At 41.3% G+C, this 26087-nt stretch overlaps 2 protein-coding genes across 2 annotated transcripts in view; both read right to left on the bottom strand.

The window, feature by feature from the left end:
- Positions 1–75: 75 nt before the first annotated feature.
- Positions 76–4382, bottom strand: LOC122781310 (small RNA 2'-O-methyltransferase-like). Its single transcript, XM_044044956.1, has 9 exons — positions 4298–4382; positions 3963–4078; positions 3313–3447; positions 2428–2610; positions 2101–2275; positions 1675–1876; positions 1458–1545; positions 1176–1333; positions 76–311 (listed from the first exon to the last, which is right to left on the bottom strand). Exons 1-9 carry the CDS (start codon positions 4379–4381, stop codon positions 202–204), a joined length of 1251 nt encoding a protein of 416 aa, XP_043900891.1. The 5' UTR covers position 4382; the 3' UTR covers positions 76–201.
- A 1090-nt stretch (positions 4383–5472) lies between these two features.
- Positions 5473–26087, bottom strand: part of LOC122781169 — a 45373-nt gene continuing 24758 nt past the window's right edge. The window contains exons 30-59 of the mRNA XM_044044718.1: positions 25487–25747; positions 24714–24983; positions 24370–24630; positions 24026–24286; positions 23220–23483; positions 21880–22137; positions 21098–21358; positions 20676–20936; positions 19509–19769; positions 19109–19366; positions 18128–18385; positions 17785–18045; positions 17407–17456; positions 17024–17234; positions 16621–16881; positions 15768–16028; positions 15419–15679; positions 14811–15071; positions 14365–14625; positions 14001–14258; positions 12964–13227; positions 12608–12868; positions 11793–12053; positions 10919–11179; positions 10574–10831; positions 9258–9518; positions 8861–9148; positions 7889–8125; positions 7108–7173; positions 5473–6979 (exon numbers count right to left, since the gene is read on the bottom strand). Of these exons, the coding sequence (XP_043900653.1) occupies positions 6693–6979; positions 7108–7173; positions 7889–8125; positions 8861–9148; positions 9258–9518; positions 10574–10831; positions 10919–11179; positions 11793–12053; positions 12608–12868; positions 12964–13227; positions 14001–14258; positions 14365–14625; positions 14811–15071; positions 15419–15679; positions 15768–16028; positions 16621–16881; positions 17024–17234; positions 17407–17456; positions 17785–18045; positions 18128–18385; positions 19109–19366; positions 19509–19769; positions 20676–20936; positions 21098–21358; positions 21880–22137; positions 23220–23483; positions 24026–24286; positions 24370–24630; positions 24714–24983; positions 25487–25747 (7403 nt within the window). The 3' untranslated portion in view covers positions 5473–6692. The remainder of the gene's footprint in view (positions 6980–7107; positions 7174–7888; positions 8126–8860; positions 9149–9257; positions 9519–10573; positions 10832–10918; positions 11180–11792; positions 12054–12607; positions 12869–12963; positions 13228–14000; positions 14259–14364; positions 14626–14810; positions 15072–15418; positions 15680–15767; positions 16029–16620; positions 16882–17023; positions 17235–17406; positions 17457–17784; positions 18046–18127; positions 18386–19108; positions 19367–19508; positions 19770–20675; positions 20937–21097; positions 21359–21879; positions 22138–23219; positions 23484–24025; positions 24287–24369; positions 24631–24713; positions 24984–25486; positions 25748–26087) is intronic.

Genomic DNA, 26087 nt, shown 5'->3' with positions numbered 1-26087 from the left:
TTTGGATTGTGCAAGTGGCTTTCACTCTGCACTCATATTTTAGAGACCAAAGGATTTTGTGTTTTCATGCCATTTTTAATACTCAAAACATCGAGCTTCAGACCAAATAAGCCTCTGTGCAGACTGTCCGACGGGGACTTTTTACGCTTGAATCTGATGAACTGACCTACTTGTCCTGGAAAACAAGCTGCATCCTCCTGATCAAACATTTGCCCCCCAGTCTTCCTCTTGCTCAGCAGTGAGGCAGTGCTGCCTGGCCTCTGCATACCCACTGTCCTGCAGATCATCCTGCTCCTCCTTTTCCCCGAGGTCTAAAATCACAAATGAAAGAGGTCACAAATACAAATTTATTTAATCGTCACATTCATGAGCAGGATAACACTCTGTTAAGTTCGACTGAGAATAGGTTGTTTTTTATGATAAAGTGCAAAGAGCTGTGTTGTATAGAGAGATTTTGTTTGGGAACCACTTCACCACTACGGAACCAATGTGCAGCTGTCAAGTGCACTTGTGCCCTCATAAAACATAGTTTAAAGATAGTTTGCAGTCTTATTAATATTTACTGCCATTACTTTCACCTGATGATCAGGCAATTTTGTGTCACTACTAGTCTGATTAAGTGTTGTGTCTTTTTATACCAGGAACATCATTAGTGAAGAGGTAATACTGTATAAACCACGGAAACAGCAGCAACTGCATAATAAGTCATATTTCACCTAACACATCCATTCCCTTCTTCTATTCTCTGGTTGATATTTTACACATCTAAAAATGTGATATATTCTATATAAAATCAAGGATCCCACAACTTGGTTGACATCAAATTCAAGGACTTTCCAGGGCCAATTCCCTCAAATTCAAGGACTGAACGTGCTTACACAGCTTAAGATGGAAGGGCAACTTGTAAGAGCCGCTGGACAAGCGGTTGTCCTTGGGATCTCAGTCTTTGTCATTTTCTTTGGTGAGACAGAGATCTTTGGAATTTGCATCTCACATCAACGGTGAAGAGAGACAGTGGACAATGTCTACTTTATTTACCTAAATATAACTTCTTTCTTGCGCAAAATACAAGCACTTTTTTCAAATCCGCAAACTTTCAAAGATTTTCAAGGACCCGTGGGAAACCCTGACGTGAAATACACATTAAAGTTTCAGTGAACAGATCAAAACAGTACCTTGTTCATCATACTGTAAGAGCACAGCATTGCCGTCTTGGCTCAGATTGACATCAGGATCATCTGTTAGTATACGCCTGAGATTATCGAGACTTCCACACAGGGCACTGACTTTGGGACAGTGAGACCACAAGACTTCCAGAGGTACAGACTCACACCTGCTGACAAAGACAAAAGGCAACATGAGTGTGGAGGTTATCATGAGGATCAAATACCCCTCAATACTTCTCTTCTGACATACAATGGAAACACAAGTGACTCATCTTTCTTAAGAAAACTCACCGCTGTAATTTGGAGTAATCATTTTCCTGATCCTTGGACAAATCTTTCTCACAGGGTCCCATCGGCTCTCTCATCTCTGCTCCACACACTGTAGAAATGAGGGTTCATTTGTTTAAAGAAAGAGACTAAATGTATTTTATGTGTGGACCAAGTTCATAAACGCCCCTCTTGGGTTACCAGCATTTGTGATTATTTGTTTCTGGCTTTAATTATTCACCTGTCTGCTCCTCTTCCACCTCCATACATCGCTCTGAGAGACACTCCTCTTTTCCTCCTTCAATTCCACACAATGCCTCATCACAAGTCGTCTTCATTGCCCATCTACTCTTCAGATTTTCTGTCCAACATAAGACCTCGCACACCAGGACCCTTCGCAGTAGGTTGTTATCACGCAGGCTGGGATAGTTTATACTGTAGAGCTGAAACAGAAAGAGCTTATTTTTGTTGTTGTTCAGCCTATTTACCCCACTGTATTTTAGCGTTGGTGATAATGGTGTCCAGAGTTCATCCTTTTCTCTGGTGGTACGTGGTGTAAGAAGTTTGAGAACCACTGCTATAGGTGTTCAGGACCACATTTGCTGCAGTTCATACAAGCCTCCAGCAGAGGCCAGTATAGCTACAAATTTAAATGCAGTACACTCACCAGTGTGTATGCAAATACATCCTCTGCATTGTCACAGCGCAACATGTTTCCCTCAAGCCGGTGAAACACGCCAATCTGAGAGCAAAATCCAACACTCTCCTGCTGCCCTGGTGGTGCCGCTCCAACACCAGTGAACTCCACCTCGTAACCAAACTTCAAACACACCGTCTGAGCCCTGAGTATGAATGTAAAGATCAGTTAGAAATCATCATTATTATTATTATCATTAAGGACACGGATAAGAGACAGATTCAGTTCATCCATCGATGTTCCCAGTCACTAATGAATCCAGCCCAAAACAGATTTTTTCAAAACACTGTACTGTACCATGTCTTGAATTCGGCTCTGGTCCACTCAAACTTGTGGTCACTGTGCCTGAAACCTGACAATCCGGGGAGAAAAGGGTTGAACTCAGAGTTTGGGGTGCTGATGATAACGTCCACCGGGTTCATGTAACCAAACACCACCTCAGAGAAACACTCCACATCATCCAGAGTGAGGTGTTCTATGCTGGGGAGAATCAGGGAGAAATCATGGCAATAGATAGCGAGATAAATTGCACACAAAGATAAAGAAAGGATAGAGAACAGAAAAATAAGAAAATACAAGACAATGTTGCTGCAAATGTTTTATTGTGCCAGCTTCATGGTGCCCAGTGTACCTAATAAAGTGGTCAGTGTTGCATTTAAACAAAAAATTTCTGATTTTTCAGCTTTTTAAAAGTGAATATGTTCTGGTTGCTTTGCTCCATATAACAAAGGAATTGTTTAAATCATTAAAGGAATCATTAAAACTGAATAATTTTGTTTTGTGGACAAAACAAGACAATTGTGAACATCATACTTAATTAATCAAGGAAGTGATCAACAACTACTCATTAGTTGCGTTCCTAATTAAGTGAGCAGTGTCAGTGTAGTGTTTCCAATAAAGCAATCAGTGTTGTGTTCCACATAAAGTTACCAGTTCTACCTAATTGAATTGGTAATGGATTGGTCAAGGATGGAAAGTTTGTGTTGATGATGGAACCAGAAATATCCTTTCAACATGAAGAAAGCACTATAAAATGGTGAACTTACTATACATATATTTGGACTAGTGTAAGTAGTGAGTGATTTGGAATTCAGCCTCTCTAGTTTCACCAGTGACAGACAAGAAATTGTTAATACATATGTTTTGTCACTGGGCCTCATAATAAAAAAAATTGTCACTTACAGTTCTATACTGGTCACCAGATCAAATCCTCTGAGGCGTGCATCTCTTTGTGTGACTGAGCCCTGGTAGAGCTCAATGCACAGCTGTTCATAACTGGGCTGCAGGTAGTCAGTTGCCATAGGAGCTAATGCATGCCTAATAGAAGACACAAGCAAAGAGGACACAAAGTCAGTCCACATAGATGGACTAGTAGGTACAAGACACATGCAGTGTGAAGAGTCACAGGAGATGAGCTTAACGAGGGTACCTGACTTTGTACTTACCAATTACATAAATTGTTTCAGATTAGGTTCGACTACACTTATACTGTATATACACTCCTGATCAGAATTTTAAGACCAGTTGAAAAATTGCAAGAATTTACATTTTGCACTGTTGGATCTTAAGAAGGTTCTAAGTAGTGCTTCAAAATGCAAACAGAAGAAATGAGTGAGGTAATTGAGTAAGCAAGTTATTGCAAACAACCATTAAACTGAAATAGGCTGTTCATCAGCTGATCAAAAGTTTTAAACCACAGCCTTTAAAAGCCTAAATCTTTGAGGTTGGGGAACATTTTCTGGACCAAGCAAATACTCGATTCATCGAGAAAGTAATCGACAGATGGCTCGATTGTGGGAAAAAACGACAGTTGCAGCCCCATATATACGCACATCTTTTTCTTAACTTTGGTCCCGTCGATGTCCACTCCGACAAGAAGGTCAATTTCACGTTGAAACCACCGGAGCTTTCCTAGGAGGGTACACTCAGCACAACCCAGGTCCACGACCTGAAGAGGACAAGGACACGGGGACTTAGTGGGACATTTAATTAATTAAGACAGAGGAGAAACGATGGATTACAAGGAGAGAAGTGTTAACGTAAGCAGTGGACGTCACTAGCTGGTGCTAAAAAAAACACAGTTAGCTATGTGAAGCTAAATTACTCGGCACAACTTTGAATTTGAGGGTACATAGGGGGGTTTGTTTTCGAAAAACACATCGGCTACCTTTCGGGGTTTGTTCCTTTTGACAAAGTCGATGACAAACTGGTGTCTCTGTCTATGAAGAGCCGGACTGAACAGCGGTTCCATCTTCAATACCTACGTTCAGCAAACGGACTTCCACAGCGCCGTCCGCCCGCCGGCCGTGAGGGGGCACTGTTAATCTGTGCCACCGATGCATGTAAACAAACCAACGACAGTTACAGCAAGGTAAAATATCCTGTTTGTAATATTCATCAGGGTTTTTTTGGTAGAACTTGAATAAACTACCCACGTGTTTGTTTTTATAAGTACACAATCCCATTAAATAGCCTTAGGAAAATCATTATTTTAGGCAACAGTCTTTCTTTGTGGATACCGCCATTTTGCAACGTCGTTTTGGAGCGTCACTACTGATTTTTCCACTAATTTTATATAAATAATAAAACAATAATGAAATACAAGCTAAAGATCTGTTTCATATCTTCCTCCCACAAAATAGTGTCTCAAAAAGGTTCTATCCAAATTTTCATAACTGAGAATCCCTGATATGTTTACATATAAACACAACAGGGCTTCAAAAATCAGTAAAATGTGAATAACAAAGGGAGATATCATATTTTATTAGACATATTTCAATATCTATTTTAAATAAAAGTCATTGTATCCATTGCAGCTAGACTTGTAGAGGATATGGAGGATATGTCACCACCCAACCAAAGAGGCTTCTTCAGCTGTGAAAGTTGGTGGTGTAACACAGGAATTTCATCTCTGTGACATGTGGAGTGTGAATTATGTTTCTCTATCTGAGACTCATCTGCAACATCTCCATGACCCAAGATATTTAAAGTGATCTCATCTAAGTGGTCACCACAGTAAAACAAGACACACAATGGCAATAAAGACAGTAATCAACCACAAAGATAAACCAAATTAATAAACAGTCACAAAACCACAGTGATCCCCTCAAGAAAAGGTACAAATCTGACTACACAAAGCAGAAATGACATGAAACAGGTACATATGCAACCACAGATAGAAAGCAACACAGAGAAAGGCTATAAAGGCACAGAAGTATTATAGTAAAGCAACTACAAAAGGAGTGAAAGACACAAAATATCCACAAACATTCAAAACCACTTGAGGGAGAGAGATGGCACCAACAGAATGAAACAAAACAATTCCAAACACAAAACAATAGAGGGAAAACTAAGGTGTTTGTTCAGGTTCTCTGTCATCCAGGTCATGCATCTTCAAGACTGTAGATTTAGGCAACCGGACTTGCTTGAGTTTAGCTGAAGACACTTTGGTTCACCTCATACAAGATGCCTCTTCACTTCTGACTGGTGGGCAAACTCCACATATTTAAAGAAAATAATAATCTTGAGGTCATCTAATAGTAACAACATTGTTTATGTGTAAAAATTTGGGTTACACCATGGTCCTGAGCTGCACCCACAGTAAAGAAAGCAAAAACCTCCACCAAGGCTGCTCACTTTTCCACACTGTTAATATCCTCAAGTGACCAGTATCACCAGCCAACCTAATCAGGTTTCCCTTCCTGCATAATAACCCACATCCCCAGACATTTTCATCAAAATCTGTCCTTTACTTTTTTTAATTTATGCTGCTCATAAACAGTCAAAAACATAACCTCCTCGGTGGAGGTATAATTACTTCTTTAATCAAGCAAATTTAAAGAGAATGACATCATTACAGCTTCTTAGATGTCAGTGTTTGCTGCTTTTCATTGTCTCGTTTTACAGTATTTTACTTTTACGTGTGTATTTTAGACCCAACTATTAATAATGAAGAACACACATACACACACACACACACACACACACACACATAAAAAGTAATACATTTTCAACACTGGTCTTTATACAGGGGGGTGTTTTAATGTTTCACATTTTTATTTGTATTCCTTTATTTCTGGGATTGTTTTAAAAAAAAAACTGCCAGTTTAATAACATCGGAAGTATTGCTTCATAAATTATACGTTTCTGTTGAACAATCATCCAGAGAATCTAATATCCTAACTCAAAAATAAAAGCATTTATGATAAATATAATTTTAGCAATACTTAGTTAGACAGCTATGAAGCCTCTTGTTGCTATGATACCAGCCACAACTATGAGAATGTATGCAACCTATTGCTAACAAAGATTCATAAGCATTCAAATCAAAAGGTTCTCCTCAGGTTTGATCATAATTTATTCGTGACATGTAAGACATAGACCCCACACAAAAGAATTCCGCTGTAGCTTTGCAGTTGTAATTACTTTATTTTTATAGTTTCCCCATTAAAGTTATAGGTAACAACTCTTTTCTTGGCACTAAAGAGTGGAGAAGACAGACATATAACCAGTCTGATGTCACTGCTGAGTCCTGGGTATATATTTAAACTGTGTGTGGTGTTTCATTTGGAGCCACCTGTGGTTTTGCACACTGGCCTGGAGTAGCTGCTTTGGTTTAAAGCATTTTTGGCTGCAACCCTGAAGCAGTAGGTGGTCCAGCTCTTCAGATCAGTCTCTAAGGAATATTCAACATTCACGGTTTTCACTTTCACTGACTCATTATCCTGCTGCGCAACGTATGGTACAAGTGTAACGAGTGTGTACTCGGTTGCATCGTCCACCGGCGTCCACTTCACGAGCATAGACACTTCACTGAGCAATTCTATCTCTACATTTGGAGCTTCAAGATCTGAGATGGAAATGGGAAAAAAACAGTAATACTTAACTTGATTACAGATGATGAATATGATTGATAATTATGTTTTCAATTATTTGTAGGTGGTGTAATATAGTGTATAATAGTCACAGTATAGTCACCTTGCCCTAAATTGGCCTGGATTAGACTGCTCCGAAAATCCCTTCTTCTGCGACTTACTACTGGACCTGAGGAAATAGAGGAATGCCTGTTACAGGTGGATCAAAGTCGCAAAGAGGACGAAGTGACACCGGCTGTTACAGTGACAAAAAACGTCAACAAAAAAACTTTTCAATGATGTCTATCATCTCTGAACTGTAACCACTACAGTGCAGCAACTGTAACATGTAACATGTCAGGGAGGGGAGGGACCACCTGTATCCCTCACTGACATATTCACCGAGCCAGTCAGGCAGAACAATGATGTAGGTGTATGATTTTATTCCAGAGAGCACTGAGACAGTGACTGAGGAATATTCACAACTACTACATATAGTAGATACTGGGCTCTACTACGCTCTGCTCATGCTTCCAGTGTGGTCCTAATTCATGAACATCATGAATTACCGTCATACGGTAATTTACAGTTTGTTAACTTATTGTCAACCAGACAAGGAATCTTCTGATTCAGAATCAGATTCTGGATCTGATTCTGGACCTTCCAGGTACTGTAAAGTCTGGAAAAGCTGCTCCAGTTAAAATACAAATGCTCTGTCAAAACATTGATGATTTATAATACTAGATCTGGGTGCAGAAAGGACAGCGTCTGGGTCTGGATTCAGACCTAGGGTCTAAAGGGTAGCTGCATTACACTGACAGCCAGTACAAAAAGTTGACTTTAATCTTTTCACATCATCCACAAATGACTGAAATCAAGGAGAGAGAAATTTTGCTGCACCAGACCTGTAATCATTTTGTTCGGGTTGCTTTCCCCCACATCATTGCTAGCTGTCACTTCAGTGGCACTGGAATTGAAGTCCGTCAGATGGCAGGAGAGTCCAGTGGTGTTGCAAAGCTCTGTGCGGTTTCCATCTGCCGTACTGTAGACGGTGTACATTGTAGCAAACACTGACGCGTCCCAGGTGAGCACAGCAAACTGTGAGTTACCGCTGTATCTCACATTCTGTGGAGGACAGGGGGCTGGGGAAGAACCAGTGAGACGCTGTTAATGAACAGACGGGAGTGTAACGTTTCAAAAATGCAATAAAATGTGTGAAGTCTGCAACTTTGTGATTGTTGTTATTATTCTGCCTTTTCCTGGTCTTTGTATGCTGCTCTGTCAAGCAATACTATCAGACCTGACCGAGGGAGCGTTTGTGTGTATTCCCCCACAGTGCAGAGGTGGGTGGAAAACTGGAAAACGTTTTTTGAGTAGCAGAATTCAATTATGTAACTTTTTGTAGGCGTTTCTTTGTGTTTTAAGTTTTAAGTTATGGTTTTACTAGTGTAAGGTTGCAATTGCCTGTCTGCCTCTGCTATACTGAGAAACACAAGTGAGTTGTGTCAAACTGAAATATTAAACACTAGAGTTTTTTTAACTGCACCCTACTTTAAAGTTTAATCTGATTTATATTTAACTGAATAAATGTATTTTTAAATCATTCTCTATCACAGAATCAAGCCCACTGACGCAACACTTGTTTAAGTGCTTGTTTCATTGTAATATCACATGTAAAATTTACTGTCTTGTGTTTGATATTCCACTTATGTACAAAGACATTATACATCAAAAGTGTCTCTACTTTTTGTAAATGCCATGTGACTTGAACGTGATTTTCCTATTTTCTTCACATAAAGCTAAATACAAAAAGAGAATATTTGGGAATTTTTACAGGAAAGTCAAGTAAATCAGGGATGAGCACTATGTAAAATTACCTGTGACTCCAGATAGGGCACTGGAAGGCATGCCGACACCAGCAGAGTTTCTGGCACGGACAGTGAGATTATAAGCTGTGCTGCAAGGCATGGGAAACTCAAAGTATTGTCTGGACCACCAATAAGAAAAGACATCCATCTGGGTCTGTGGGTTATTTTGGATAAGGCCGGATATGTCTGCTCGATACTCAACATGGGAGCAATTGACATGGTCCCATGTTGTCATGGCCCAATATGTTTTTTCAATCCTCTGCATGCGGACCTTCAGAGAAGTCGGAGGACATGGAACTGAGAAGGAAAGAGACAGTATTTTAATAGTGGACTGAGCCCAGTTACATTTTCAGCGCATGTCCTTGAGGTGCAGAGAACATTTTTCTTTTTAGCTTTTGATGTGTACCTGCTCCAGCCTCCAGAGGTTCACTACATGAGCCGTTGCAGACGCTGTTAGAGGCTTCCACTGAGAAATTGTAAATTTTCCCACACTCCAGATATTCAAAGGTACAGGAAGGAGTAGTGCTTTCACAGTAGAGAGCGTCTCCATCCGTAGGTTGAGCACGGCCATAGTACATGACAGCGCCTGCAGTGGGATTCCATGACAGGACGGCAGAGTTGTCCTGACAGTCGATATTCACCGTGAGACCAGATGATGCACAGGGCACTGAAAGGAAGGAGCGTACATTTTAAAAACCTTGCACTTGTGTTATTGGAAAAACTGAAAGAAAAACCACAAAATCACAGATTTTATAGGTTTATAGGAATAGTGAGTGAATCTTCTATCAATCGAATATTTTATTCAGTCATAAAAAATGTAAATATTCTCATTATAGATTGCACTGTAAATTATACTGTGACATGGAAAGGCTCCTTGTGGAAAATCCCCTGACAATTCTTCCTGTCTAAAGACAGGAAGCTCACCTGTATCAGCCCATTTTCTAAGGCTGAACTGACCTCAAGTTTCAGCTGTGTTTATGGTATGGTAAGTAGGGCCGCAACTAATGATTATTTTTCAAAATTGATATAGCGGTTGATTATTTCTCCGATTAATCAAGTGATAGCTTGGTCTATAAAATGTCAGAAAATGTTGATCAGTGTTTTTCAAACCAGCTGGAAACAAACCAAAATTGTTCAATTTTGATCATTTCTTTGTTGTATGGAGCAGAGAAATCCACGCACACGGAAAGAACATGCAAGACCTCAGTTGACCCTCTATTTGTGAGGCGATAGTGCTGCCTACTACACCACTATGTTCTGAAATCATTTTATCATTATATAATGCATATTTTGGTTAGAGTTTCGATTGGAAAACTCACATCTCTTGTGCTTATGTTGAATATTTCACCGATTTGCATTTAGCTTTGTATTGAAAAATATCTTCATTCTTTTCTTTGTTACGTGCCCACCAGTGACACTTGGTCCTGTTAGCAAAGATGCTGGGCACTGTTTACATTCTGGGAATGAGGTTCCTTCTAAAAAGTGCGGAATTAGTGATGCAATTTCAATCCTCGGACCAAGTGTCACTGGTGGGAACGTAACAAAAAAAAGAATGAAGATTTTTCTTGACTCAGGGGAAACTGAGGTTGGAAAGCAAACATTTTCAAAAATACTACCCTTATTCTAGTAATACAAAGCTAAATGCAATTCGGTGAAGTATTTCTTTAAGAGTAATCCTTAAACCAGCATTATAAAGCAAACTCTTGTAAAAGTGGGGTCTACCTGTTTGGAAGGATGACAAATAAGGCATGCTGGTGCAGTTGTCTCCACTGGCAGTGATGTTCAAGTCGTACAACTGGCCACAGTGCAGATCAGCCAAGTTGCAGTTGCTCACTGGTGTGTTGCAGGTGGCGACATGTCCATCTTCTCCTGTGGCTGTGAGCAGGTAGGATATGGCCACAGGTGAGGCTCCCCACCTCACCACAGCCCCACTCTCCTCACACAAGTGTTCCACTGTCACATTTGCTGGTACACACGGTGCTACAAGGGGACAGGACATTTTCACCTGTGTTAAGTTTAAATTCACATCAAGCAGAGGAAATGTAGTACGTACGAGTTTGAAAGTACCTGTTTTGATCTTCTTTGGTGGACTTCTGAGGTTGCTGCATTTGTCAGAGGTAGCGGACACGATGACGCTGTACTGCATGTCGCAGGTGATGTTCTCCAACAGACAAGAATCAGAGGAGCTGTGACAGGAAATAAGGGTGTGGTTCTGATTCTCGGCGGTCACCACGTAGTCGGTTGTGTCCACTGTATTATCCCATTCAACCAGGATGGTGTCACTGTTGCATTGTGTCTCTACACTAACGGAAGTCAGAGCACAAGGACCTGGAGGACAGGGCACATATGATTAAAGATAAATTACTCGTACTACAACAAAAATGAGACCACATTGTATTAAATGTTACAACTATGCTGCCGGCCAGCAGACAGAGGAAATCAGTTTAAAACATTTAAATCATTGGACAACGTGCCCGTCTCTGGTGGAACACAAGATAAAACTGGTTATAAGGTAATTATTGGCATCACAACCTGGAATCAATTTATTCAGAATCCCATTTTTGTTGTCCTTCAAACATTTGATTTGTTACCCAGGTCCAGAGTATGCAGTAATAACATTGTAAAATTAAAGTAATAACATTACTAAAAAACAAAAGACCCCAAGAAAGAAAACACTCAATGACTGAATAAACAAACAACCTCAAATCTAAATAAATAGAACATATAGTTAAAAACTAAGCATTTAAGTGCATGGGGCAGATTTTTAGTGAACTTTTAGTATAATATAAACAGAAAGGGCAAGCTGTGACCCCATGGCACAGCGTCATTTATAGGACCTTCAATGCCAGTGTTTTATTTCATGTTTACTTGATTAATTAATTAAATAAAATGCTTACAATTCACCCTTCAATTACTTCACTCAAAACTATCGATCAAATACCTGTCACAAGCTCAAAGATGCTGCTCTGGTTACTGTGGCAGTGTGCGTTGGCAGCAGTGACACGGAAGGTGTAACGCGTCCCACAGTTCAGATCCAAGACTTCACAGTGAGAGGAGGTGCTGGTGCAGCTGGAGTTGTGTCCGTCCGATCCTTCGGCGTACACTAAATAGTGATGTGCCCCTTCAGACGTTTCCCACATCACGTTGGCCGAGTTCGCCACGCAGTCCAGATCGCCCGTGGCATTGCTCGGCGAACACGGAGCTATGGAGGGTGAAATGGAAAGGACTGAGCATCCAGACTGACTACTGTAAGAACTGTTTACATTATTGCAACTAACTGTTACACAAGATTAGATGTAACTTTTCTAAGCATGAGTGATATGTCTTTTCATATTATTCTGTTTTTGTTTCCTTCGTTCTGATCTGGAAATGCTTTCAATACACACAACTCAATTGTTGTAGAGCATTTTAGAGTTCAAAAGCTTTGCAGACTCAATTTTAGTTTGAAATCCTTGAGGCAGTGTTTTTAGTCTGGACAGGTAGAAACTGAGGCCTTTCGTTCTTATTTTCCACAACACGACTATTAGCTGTAAGGAAAAGCGTCATCAACATTTAATTTCAGTTTCATCTAATCGCGATAAAAAAAGAAATGTCTGCTCTGACTTTTGAGAAGAGAATCAGCCTAGTGCCCCTGAATGGAGAACTGTACGTCTTTAAGTGGACACATGAAAACATAATAGGTGCAGCCTTATAAAGCCTGTTCCAGTGCATCACAGTACTTGATTACCATAATACAGCTGACTGCTTGAAGTTTACCTGAGCATGTCTTCACCACAGCACTCAGCTGGCTCTCACAGCCATCTCTTACAGACAGCACAGTGACGTTGTATTTCTGTCCACATGGTAGATTGTTAATAGTGCAAGAAGTGCCGGTGGAGTTACAGTAGGGTCTCGCCCCAGTCTTGCTAACAGCCAGCGCATGGAAGTACTGGGCATCAGGGTTCGGAGCCCAAGAGATGGTTAAAGCACCTTCAGCACACTCTGTATTAACGATCACATTCTGAGGTGTACAAGGAGCTGAGGGGAAGAAAAAGCAAGAGCACAGAGTTAATACAGGAAACCAGAGAAATCCACACCGATAACCCACCACAAAGATGAGGCATTTACAGCACCTGTCCTAACGTAAGACACGTCACTCGCTACACTTGAACAGTACTCATCGAGGCCGAACACGGTCACATGGTAGGTCTGTCCACACTGAAGGTCACTCAGATCACAGTGGGTCATGGTGCTGTTACACTCCGTCTGATGACTTCCATCTGCTGTGACACCCACTGCAACATAGGACACTGCTCCACTGGCTTGCACCCATGTCACTGCAACAGTGTTTGAGTCACACTGTAGGGTAGCCTGGACATTAGTGGGGGTGCAGGGCACTGGGGGGAGAGAGGACAGAAGGTGTTAGAGGTTTCTTTTTATAAAAACACGGGTCAAACATGAAAGAAGACCCAATGGACAAACAAACTCGGGTGCAGCCTCAATAATTCTTTATTGATTTAATAAACCAGAACCAAAGGAACCTGCTCACTGCACTAGCTAATCCTGAAAGTAGTCAGTGGTGTATAAGTAGTGTTGGTCAGTGACTGAGTTTAAAGGTCCAGTGTGTAAAACCTAGAAGGGTTTATTTACTTAAATCAAATATACCACCCTTAAATATCTGTATAATTGTTTCAAATCCATCAGTTTTCAAAGCATTGAATAAGCCTTTTTTATGTACTTCAGGAGAGGACTTCATCATGCCAAGGCAAAAGGCTGGCTCGACCAACACAAACCTGATGTGATAAAACCTCTGTATCTGTAGGGACCTCATTAGCTGCTGGACAACTCACAAGCTTGTTGATGACGTCAACCTTTCTGATATGCAAAGGCCACCGTAGTTTACCGACACACTTGGGAAAGCCGTTACAATCTCACTCTCACTCTCTCTATTAGATGTCACTAATTGTTGGAATGGTTATTTCCATCTCACATTTCTTAATAGCAAAAGACCAGCAAATGTATACTTTCCTAACAGGTCCTAAGTGTAGTGGATGGAAGCCCTAACATTTAGATCCCACAGTGGCATCAGTCTCATCGCACAAGACGGGAATCGTTGTGTGGCACCTTGTACCAGAAAAATGCTGGGATCTAAGTCATCATATTTACTCACCTGAGAGCAGGTCCAGGTACGCGTGACTATTGTCACACTGTCCATCCAGAGCGGTCACTGTCAGGTTGTAGAGTTGACCACAGTGCAGACTGTGCAGCTGACAACTGTTTTCATAGCTGTTGCATGTAGTCATGTGACCGCCAGGCCCAGAGGCTTGCACCAAGTATGAGGACATAACCTCTTCCTCGTCCCACCGCACCACGGCCGTGTCATTGCTGCAGATCATCACTGCGCTCACGTGCTGTGGTACACACCGCACTACAGACAGACAAGTAAGAAAGGTATTTAACATGTCTTACATCGTAGGACACATGTCTAATGAAACTTCAGCATTATCCTGATAAACGAAATACAGAATTTTTACATGAGCTAATGTCCACATCAGAGCTTTCGCCGCTTCGACACGTCTCGTCTGAGGCCGAAACAGTGATGGAGTAGTTGAGGCCACACAGCAAGTCGCTGAAAACGCACGTCGGCTCGCTGCTGTTGCATGTTGAGGCATAGCCACCGTTGCCCTGGGCAACTGTGGTGTATGATGACGCCCCTTTGCTTGCCTCCCAAGAGACGGCCACAGCACCGGACTCACAATTCAGGTGGGCTTCCACCATCTGTGGTACGCAAGGTACTAAACAGGCACATACAAGAATTAACCTCATAGCATGATTCAGGATCAATATTATTACTACTAACTATAACTACTGCTAAAAGGCAAGTATATCTATAAGAGCAAAATTATTCTTCGTTATTTAAGTGAGCTTAATTAAAAAAAAAAAAACACAGCTATCAATCAAGAAGTTGACTTATTCCTACCTGCTTGTAGCTGCGTAATGGCACTCTGCGATACATTGCACTTGTCATTGACGGCACGCACACTGATGTTGTAGGTGTAGCCACACATGAGGTCAGGGAGGAGGCAGGACTGTGATGTCGTCTCACAGCTGGCTTCATGTTCCTCCATGCCAAATGCTTCCACAATGTAGGAGTCTGCCCCCACGCTGGCCTGCCACTCAACCTGGGCCGTGTTAGTAGAGCAGTTCAGGACGGCCTCAACGTTAGCAGGAGGACAAGGGACTGGTGGAGGGAAGAGAGGATGTTTGTGATCAATGTCAGGGTCTTCAGAGAACAGCTAATGTAAATTAAGTCACTTTGTCACAAATTGTCTAAAAACTTTTCCATGGATTCCAGAATGACAAAATAACTGCAGATCATGTAAGAAAATGTATCAACACAATTATAATGTTGCGCTGACTAGAGAAAGCAGAGAGAGCACAAACCTTTCACCAAGACTGCTCATTTCACTCACGTATTCAAAATTTATTAATTTCTTCCATAGGCCATAACCTACTCACCTAAAAATTTCATTAAAGTCTGTCCTTTTACATTATGAACGTATTTGAGGTGCTATTTAGAGAGTTTACCTGACTCCACCTCCAGACTGGTGCTTGGAGAACTGTCGCACTGCTCATTGGAGGCAACAGTAATCACATTATAGATCAGGCCACACTGCACATTCTGTATCTCGCAGTTGGTCAAGTTAGAGCTGCAGGTGGACGCATGGCCGTTAGAAGCACGGGCTGTTGCCGTGTAATCCAGGGCACCTCCTGAGGAGGTCCAGGCCACGTTAATGAAGTTAGTGACACAGTCCAGAACCACATTGCCGATGGCAGGGGTGCAAGGAACTGAGCGGGGGAGGGAAGAAATAGAGAGTCGGTCAGTGACACAGTCACATATTATTCAAATAATGTTCTGAGATCCAGATTGTTGTACCTGATTTGAATTCCTTAGAAGGACTAGCCAAACTGGAGCAGATATTGTCCTCTGCTACTATCTGGACAAAGTAGGTCCGCCCGCAGGTCAGGTTGGTCAAACGACACATCTCATTTGTGCTGTCACAGGCGGAGAAATCTCCCAGTGCGCTCTGAGCCATCACTTGGTAAAACAGGGCCCCACTGCTGGCACTCCAGGACACAACGGCTTCGTTTTCAGAGCAGTCCATCGTCACGTCCATGTCAGTAGGAATACAAGGCACTGGAGAAAACAAGAGGGATTAGCTCATCATATTGTGACGAGTAAACATAACCAAATCGAGTTACAGGGATATCGAATCGAAATATTTTGCACTTGAACTGACTATAATTTATTTCCTATGAATCTACTTTTACAGCTGATTCACTTGAGATGGTGATAAAGCACAAGAACTGTACAACAAACACTGCTCTCACAAGACCACACCACACATAACCAGGCTCCTCATTCCTCCCTTTCACGTGCAATATACTGTAAATTTTTACAAGTGCAATATACTTATACATCTTTATACTGTAAATATCAAGTCCTGTATATATTCTGCAAACTGTCTATAATGTACATTCTATTTTAGCAAATTTATAGCGTAAGTGTTAATATCTTTTTATATTGTAATTTTTGTAATGCCTGTTTATTATCTCTATCTTTACTGTCTTTGCTGCTGTAACAATGTAAATTTTCCCAGTGCGGGACAAATAAAGGACTATCTTACCTTATCTTATCTTAAGAAGAATAGAGAAATATCAATACAGCAAATATAATAGCAATTGATCCAAACTAGTTTCATGAACTGTATTCACTGTTGTTAACCCACCTGATTGCAGGATCGTAGGCTCACTGGGGTCAGAGTTACACTCATCATTGGAGGCAACCACAGTCACGGTGTAGTTCTTTCCACAGAGGACATTAGAAATGCCGCAGGGCTCACCGGTGGACCAGCAGCTCTTAGACTGGCCATCCTCCAGTGTAATTGTGGCAGTGTAGAAGTCAGCATCAGCTGAGCTGATCCACGACACCAAAGCAATGTTTGAGAGGCAGTTCATGGAGCTGGAGATGCCAGTGGGTGGGCAAGGCTCTGAGGGATAGATCAATCAATCAGTCTTTATTTGCATAGCACTTTTCATACAGATAAAATGTAACACACCTGTGTTAAGACATTGTTCATACAGAACTGAAAACAGCCAGTGTTTCAGGGGGATAGAATGAGAGGAATCTACCTGACTTAAGCAGCGAGGGCTGACTGGGTTGACTTGTGCACTCAGAGTCGACCGCCTGAACAGACAGATAGTAATCCTGACCACACTGGAATTCTGAAAAGTAAGTCCCGGTGTCGTTGGTAGAGAGCTGCACTTTGTGGCCACCGGTGGTCTCTGCAGTCACGAGGTAGAGGTCTGCCTCTTCAGTGCCATTCCACGTCAGTGATACCACCTTAAAAATAGACGATTTAGTTTGGATTTTAGTCGAGAAGAAAATAATAATCAATCAAATCTTTATTGGCCCCTAGGGTTAGGGTGAAAAAGAGTTATACATTACCTCACAGATCCAAAATAGAATTGATTATTAAATTATTTCTATGTTAGAGAAAAGACAGAATATTCACCTTTGTGCTGCAGTTTATTGATGATGTCAAGCCATATGGTATGCACGGAGCTGAAAATGGCAGACACATAGCTTATTGTGATTATGGTGGCAAATACAATTGTTTTCATCGTCAAATTTCCTGATGGTCATTGTGGAATCCTTATTTGATATATAAAATTGTACATAACAATACAGTGGAGATGCTACAACTATGGGAAGTTTGTCATGTCTGTGTAGAAATGTTTTGAATGATAAATCAAGTGTCATAATTACTCGAACCCTTAAGAATTAGATTTCATACTTGTAAAGTAATGTGCGTACTTTATGTTGACCAATAACATTTATCTCAGAATGGGCATTATTTCACATAATATTTAGGGGAATGCTGGACACTTACCCATCCGTATTGAGGTTGTGTTGCTTGGCAAGCTGCTGCAGTTGTAGTCCATGGCAATAACTTGAACTGTGTACACCTTTCCACAGTCCAAGTCATTCCAGGTGACGCTGGTGGTGTTTGTGGTATACGAGTGGACGGTGCCATGCGGTTCCGTTGCAAAGGCCAAGTACGTTTCTGCTCCGTCGCTGCTGGCCCAGCTGAGCATACCCATACTGTTGTCACAGTGGATGATGCTCTGGACATGCATCGGGACGCAGGGAGCTGAGGAGAAAATAATCAGTTAAATCGCTGTGAACCCACGCATGATTTATGAGACAAAAAAAATATAAAATGAGTCATGTACTTGTCTTGAATTCTGCGGGCAGACTCATGTGGCTGAAACATCGATCATCCTGGGCTTTCACAGTGAAGCTAAACAGTTGTCCACAGGGCAGCTGAACATCGATCGTTGTCTCATTTGTTTGGTAGATCATGACGTACCCCAGGTCTCCCATAGCCTCCACCATATAGTTTGACGCTCCTGCAGCTGCCGACCACTGCAGTGCCACCGTGTCATTGCCACATGTCCCCCAGACCATCAGGTCAGTTGGCTGGCAGGGACCTGGTGAAGGAGTTAAAGGGAAACGTCACTGCTTCAGCATAACATTGCAATTCAGGATTCATTTTCGAGTTGATTAGTCCATTCAAAAGTTGTAGCCCTTCATTCAGCCCTTCAACATTTTGACTTTGAACAATAACAAATACTTGAATGCACCATACCTTAGAATTGTGTGGTCATTATTTTACGTAATAAATAATTAAATAACATTAATAAAGAATGCCACTTATCAACTTGATTTAGAGAGAAAACGAAATATCATAAAATACAAATAAAATGCCAATACCAATTAAATTACAATTAGATCAACATCAAACTGATGTGAATGTGAATAACAGTGACAAAACTCATGTGATGTCAAACCTTACTGACGTGCCAATGAATAAAAAACAAAGAAGATGTCTCATGTAACTATAACCAACAATCTCACAAACAGTCAATCAATCAAGAATCATACCATTTTTTTGATCCAGTACTAGCAATAACACCCCAGTAATTCACATATGTGCAGTATCTTATGCAATCCTTCACAATATATACACTATAAATAGTAAACCTGTCTATATTCTGGTCACCCACTCTCTACACTGCATATTTCGTTCAATTTTTGTTGTCCCAATATTTAATGTTTTTCTATACTGTACATTCATAGATGTTAAAATGCATGTTTTCATGCATGTCTTTGCTAAACTCGTTAATTAGTGGTTAAGTGATAAATCTTTGTACCTGTCTGAATCGTCACAGTGCTGCTGGTTTCACTGTAACACCCATCAACATACGCAGTTACAGAGAATTCGTAGGTTTCCCCACAAAGCAGGTCGGGGAACACACAGGTGGAGTTGGTGGAGTTAAAGTGCAGAGTGTGCATGCTGCAGGTTGCAGTCACCATGTAGAGCTCTACTCCCTCGGCTTCTCCCCAGAAAAGGTTGGCCGTACTCGTCCCACACTGTTGGTCCACTCCCAGATACATGGGTTGACAGGGACCTGGACATGATATAAACTGTAAACTTTAGTCTCACCAATCACAAAAAATGTGAGACATCTTATGTTTGTCGTATTGATCTCAGAATAAATGCACTTCCCCTTCATCTGCTCGGACTAACAAATGAGGTGTCGCTCTACTCACGTGTGCTGAAGGTGACCGCTGTCTGACTCTCGACTTGGCAGTGGTCACAAATGGTTGTGAGGCTGATGGTGTATGTCAGACCACATTGCAGCTCGGTGAGTTGACACTGGAGGTCACTGGTCTCACAGGAAGCTCGGTAGCCCTCAAGTGTTACGGCAGTCATGATGTACGAGGTGGCGCCGTCGCTTGAGTTCCAGGAGATTACAGCTGAGTTGTTGTCGCAGTTCATGTCAGCCAACACGTGGACAGTTACACAGGGAGCTGGATACAGAGGGCAATGTGGTCAGAGGGAGACAGAACATGAATAAGGCTGCATTTAATTCTTTCTAAAGATTTTAGAAAACCTAAACACATACTTTCTACCATCGAAACTTTGTTGTGTTAAGTGAATTTACTTCCTCAACATTTGTAAAGTTGCTTATTTGCAAAAAAAGAAAATAGAGCTTGACAATAATTAAATTATAAAGATATAACCTGCGATTAATCTGTTCCTCAGAACCTGAGCACAGGAGAGATGTAGAAGTCAGGTTGTAACATGAATTTTCTAGGGCTGTCAAAAAGTTCACCTGATATTAATCACATTTTTATCACATGCTTAAAATTGTATTATTTTGTGATTTACACCAGAAGGAGCTCTTACCAGTGTGTCTTGACTGAGGATCAAAGTAATGCAAATAAAGTTACTTTACAAAGTTGACTTTGAGATTTATTTGATTATTTCTAATCCAAAGAAGTGCAATAAGCCTGATAAACACAGAAATGTTACTGCAAAAGCATTTGCACTTGGCAGGAGTTCCATTTTAGTTGCCTACTCTGTTTCATACAGGCTGTGATTTAGGACAGTGGTGTGAACAAATGCAAACAGCCTGAACTTTAACAGCCAGAGTAAGTCTGTGACACCAAGAAGCAGAAGAATTTTTCACCGTCTCAGCAGCTGCAGCTTAATTTATTTATTTACATTCACTTCCTGACTAAGTGATTGATCAACATTTTTTTCCCCTGAAGTTGTTCCGTATTTGAACAATCATCAACTTGTCTTTAAAAGTTCACACTGGCCGACAAGACATTCTCAGAAAGATTCACTTGTGAACAGCGTAACAAAGGTAAACTAAAGTGTTTCAAGCACATTATTTAGTTGAACTGAAGCCACAACTGCAGCTGCAATACCTGCGACGAGTGAAACAGTGTTGGAGGCGCTGCTGTTGAGCCTCTCTCCGATGGCAATGACGCTGGTGTAGTAGGTCACTCCACAGTGGAGATCTTCTATGTTACAAAAGGTGTCAACATTGTAGCAGGACAGGGAGTGGCCATCTTGCCCAGCGAGTTGGACCATGAAGCCCACCGCATCAAAATTGGCCTCCCACGTCACGGTTCCCGTGTTGGTCTGACAGTCGACACTGGTCTGCACATTGTTGGGTGGGCAAGGTTCTGTTGACAGAAAAGTAAGGACAGGTTTAAAGATGTTCACAGTATCTCTTAGAGAGAACAAATAAACACAAATCTGATGATCTATGTTTTATTTATAAACTGACACTAAACATTGCATGACCTACATTTGGAAGATGCAGACTACAAACACGTTGTCTCACCTGTTGTAATGTCAGCTGCATTGGGCGCGGTGGTCATGCCTTGACACACGTGGTTGTTTGCTGTGACACTGATGTTGTACGACTGGCCACATTGCAGGTCATACAAGGCACAGTTGTTATCACTAGTGTTGCAAGAGATGAGTAGGCCCTGCGCTGTCATTCCCTCCACTGAGTAGTTATCAGCACCAACCGCTGAGTCCCACATTACCTGGCCAATGCCATGGTTGTACACTGTGGTGATGTTTTCAGGGATGCATGGCTCTGGAAAAGAGGACAGAGAAGAGAAAAAAAGTGTTCAGGCATTAAGGAAAACAAAAATGAGTCGAGAATCTGGAGGATTGTTTAAAAATGGAAAAAAACTGATAAATATTATAATACTGTACATCAATTAGTGCAATTCTGTTTTACTAATTTTATACTGTAAAATCTGCATGTACAGCAAGATCTCCAACACAAACCATGGCGTTTTACATGTTTCTTTACTCTATTTTATCAAGATAAATGTATTGATTATGTACGTGTGCCATTGAGGATGATGACTTTGTACGTCAGATGTATGTTGTAGTGCAGTTGGAAATTGGTAACACCCATTATGGCCTCTTGTTTACGTTTTTGATTAAAAAGCAAGAGTAAAAAGAGAAAATGTATATTGTCCTCAAGTAGACATATGGCATTTTCAAATCCCAAGTGCAGTCTAGCAAAGTTAAACAGCATCGTGTATCATAACATAAAGGTCTAAGCATGCAGACAGCATCACTAAACCTGTGTGTGCTGCTACTCACCAGTCAACAGTTGTCCTGTTACGTGTGCAACGCTGCTGCATTTATGTCCCACTGCGCTCACAGACACAGAGTAGCTCTCACCGCAGTGCAGCCCTTCCAGCTTACAGTTGGTCATGTTGGCGTCAAGGGTGACGTTGCCTGACGCGGCAACAGCGTTCACCACGTACGACAATGCTCCGTCACTCTCATACCACGCCACCATGGCTGTCTGCGAGGGGCAGTCAAAATATGCCTGGATATGTGTTGGTTCGCAGGGAACTGAGAGAGGAACAGATGATAAGTTGACACACATGTCTACAATGATATTTATATGTAAAAAAAAAAAAAAACAATAAAAACAAGACATACAAACTTGTTTAAGAGTGAGTGAATGTTATGGTATATTATAGTAATATACTATGAATTATACAATTGGATTAACAATATCTATAACCTTCAAAGACTCACTTACTATGTGGACACAAATAATTGGAAAATAAAATTCCCTGATTGGAAGAAAAGTAAAATAACTTAAACGATTGCTGGAGATGGACAAAAACATGGCGAGAGCAGGAACAACAAACTGGTGTATGGTTAGTTTTCTTATGAGAGACTTTAAAAGAACTCTGGATTGTAGGTTAGATTTTTAATTAAAATAAAAGTTAGTTAATTAAATATGAATGAGCCAAATCACGTTTTGGGTTATTTATGGGTTAGGGTTAGCGTTACACATTATATTTTTCAAATCGCTTGAATGTGTTAACAACTCCAAAGTTGAAAAAGGTCTAAAATTACTGTATCAGCCTGATATCGGTATCGGTACATACTTGAGGTTGCAATACTGGTAATCGGACATGAAAAAGTGATATGGTGCCATCACTACAATTAAATGCAGGAGCGTAGCTTCATTGTGGTGATCAAAAGTATTGTTTGAGGATCATAACGTAGGCCCACTTTTGAACAAAAAGACAAGAAAATGGTGGCACGGCAAAGGGTCAAGCGACAACGGCGTTCGTACAAAATGCAGATTAGAAGTGGAGCTTCTACTCATATTTGTGGACAATCAGACTAAGTCTGCACATGTCAAAATAGTTTATTCGGATTAAACGTTTGATGCTTGTATGCACATTTTATTTAACTCCAAAACTTTTGAGATTAAAATGTCTAAGACATAGGTCACGGCCCATGGGCCACATCCAGCCCCCCTATAAATTTCATCCAGGCTGCCACTATTTATAGCTTTTTTCACCTGACCATTTTAACCCCTGGTCTAAGATATGAAAACCATATTACAGGTGCTTATAGGACAGAGAGGAATCCTTTCTCTACTTGACTGGTCACTATTATGTAGTGAGAGTTACCTGAGGGCAATTCAACCACAGGACTGGTTGGGCTGTCACATAGTCCATCAGAAGAGATCACAGAGATGCGGTAGATCTGGCCACAGCCGATCCCCGCCACATTGCAGCCGCCCTCCGTTGTGCCCTGGCAGGTTGTGGTCTGACCATCGCTGTCATGCACTGTGGCGACGTACGAGTCAGCTCCTGCACTCTCGGACCAGCTCACAACCAGGGAATTGGCCTCACAGTCCAACACTGAAGAGATGTTTTCTGGGGTGCACGGCGCTGGTGAGAGAACATGAGAAATATTTCATTTTACAGATCAACATCTGGTTTACAGTCACAGAAGCAGAGTATAGTACAGCCACACCCACACTCTCACTCTCCTTATCACTGGTTTATGCACATGATAATGTAGGTGGAGCCATTCTCCTTTGCTTCCGCATCAATACACGTAATGCATGTGATTTTATGTGCTGTAAAATTATGTCCTCAAATAAACTTGCCTGTAGTACACATAAAAGGCTTATTCTAAGGCTATGTAAACCATTATATACTATACACACTATTACACACTTATGAGTAGGATGTTCAATTTCTGCCCTCAAACCCTCCTAAATGTTACACACTAAAGTACAAAAATGCAGTTACTTCCTGAAATCTGTGCTGGTTGACTTTTTGCTACACGTTTGAACAGATTGATTAAACACACTGTAACACAGCTTTACAATGAATTAACCATGACATATTAGCAGTGAATCCAGCCATCCATCAAACTATTAGTACATGCACACGCTTGTGAATAACAGTATTATGTCAGTGCACACCTGTCTTGATGGTCACACTTTCACTGGGTCGGCTCTTGCAGCCCTGGTCTTCTACTGTCACAGTCGCAGTGTAGAGCTGTCCACAGCGTAGGCCTGTCAGCTCGCACTCCTTCTGAAAGGAGATGCACTCGTCCTCGTGGCCATCGGCACTCACAGCTCTCACTCGGTAAAGACCCCAGCCTTTGCTGTAGTCCCACGTCATGGTGGCAACATTGTTAATGCAGTTCAAACTGGCTTCGAGGTTGTCAGGGATGCATAACACTATGGGGAGAGGTTCATACAGCAATTAACTTCTGCATCATTTTGATTCATTTTAACTCTCATGTACTTTAAATACACTGTACCTGTCCTGGTGATGTGCATTTCATTCTGGGAGCTGTTGCAGACTCGTCCCTCAGCCATGAGGTGCAGTGTGTAGAATTCTCCACATGCGAGGTCAGTGATGCTGCAGCTATTGTCTTCTGTGCTGCAGCAAATTGTTTGTCCATTCATGTCCTCCAGTGTGGCCTTGTACTTTACTGCGCCATAAACTGCTGACCAGGTGATATTGACTGCGGCGTTGTCACAGGACACTATAGTTTCTACATTTGCTGGGGGACATGGAGCTAGGGGAAGGAGAAGCCATTTCAAAACTTTCACTTTGCACAAAACCCTTCATTTTCCCTTTTACAGCAAAACAGTGTTTTACCTGTCTCTGATGTGACAGCATTGCTGGGTGGACTGGAGCACTGATGGTCACGTGCCATTAGGGCGAAGGTGAGGTTCTGGCTGCACTTCAGCTCCGGCAGAGAACACACCCCCTCTGAGGAGTCATTGCACACAAACGTCTGGACGGTACCTTGGCTGTCTGTCACCACGGAGACATAGTCCTCAGCCCCTGTAGACTCCTCATACATCAGCCAGGCTGAGTTTGACAGGCAGTCGATCTCCACATCAGAGACCTTGGGTATGCAGGGAACTGAAGATAACAGGTAAGGAAGGATCAGAAAATGTGCACATACATAAAACACAAGGTTTTTAAAACACGTTGGATGGCTAAAATAATACCATCTTTTCAAGTTTTACAAACCTTTATGCCATTTTGTACATGTATAACATGAATACTTTTTTTTTGTTTCGCTAAATATTTTGTCCTAATTTAGTTTCTATTCTTATTTTAATTATTTTGTTACAATTTTACTGCTCCTTTTATCTCATCTCATCTGAGAAAAATTCAGGGTCCATCAAGAATTATGCAACGGTTTTGAAATTTGTCTGAAGTAATAACAGAAATCCTTTCCTGTAATGGCTTGCCCTGACAGAATTGCTGTATAAAAGAAAATAAATGGAAATAAGATTAATAAAAGAAATCAAAAGATTAGAAATGTAATACAAGCATTTGTAACACCCACAGGTGCACAATGGACACTTTATTTTCATTAAATTATATTGAATTAAACTAAAAATATTACTGATCCTTGCCTGTTGTGATCATCTGTGTGGGGCTGTCTCTGCCCACACATCCATCCCTGGACGGTGTGATGGTGATGTTGTACTCTGTCCCACAATCCAGTGGGCTCAGGTCACAGCCGCTGCTTGTGCCAGTGCAATTGTGCGTGTAACCCATTTTGTCAACCGCCGTCACCGTGTGCACGACTCCCGCCACGCTGGTGTTCCAGGCCACGGACACAACTCCGGTGCTGCAGTCAGTGGTAGTAAGGAAGGATGAGAGAGGGCAGGGAGCTGTGCAGAAAACGAGAGAAGATGAAGACGTAGAAGAAGAGAACATTGTTGAGGCGAGGATACAAGATGACAAAACTGTACAAAAAAAGACTTGTGTGAAAAAAAAACAGTTAAAATAAAATAAATCATTTAAGGTTAAAGATATAATGTAAACCCTGACCAAACTTAAATATGGATATACCTACAGTATATTCTAGCTTTATCACTTTTTTTAAACATTTTTAATGATGGAAAAGAACAAGACCACATTTGTGCATTACATAGCATTTCTGATTATTATTACTTTCATTTCTAACTTTCTTCCAACACCTACGATTGCTTTAAATGGGTAAAGGACCCA

Source organism: Solea senegalensis, linkage group LG14 (genome assembly GCF_019176455.1).
Source record: "Solea senegalensis isolate Sse05_10M linkage group LG14, IFAPA_SoseM_1, whole genome shotgun sequence".
Lineage (NCBI taxonomy): Eukaryota > Metazoa > Chordata > Actinopteri > Pleuronectiformes > Soleidae > Solea > Solea senegalensis.
The sequence above is the reverse complement of the archived record's forward strand: the minus strand, read 5'-3'. Positions and strand labels throughout refer to the sequence as shown.

Coding starts and splice junctions, on each gene's coding strand:
- LOC122781310 (XM_044044956.1), bottom strand. CDS start 4,381: ATGGAACCGCTGTTCAGTCCGGCTCTTCATAGACAGAGACACCAGTTT. Junction 3,448..3,962: donor ACCAAAGTTAAGAAAAAGAT/GTGCGTATATAT, acceptor GTCTTCTATTAG/GCATGCATTAGCTCCTATGG. Junction 1,546..1,674: donor GGTGGAAGAGGAGCAGACAG/GTGAATAATTAA, acceptor TCATTTCTACAG/TGTGTGGAGCAGAGATGAGA.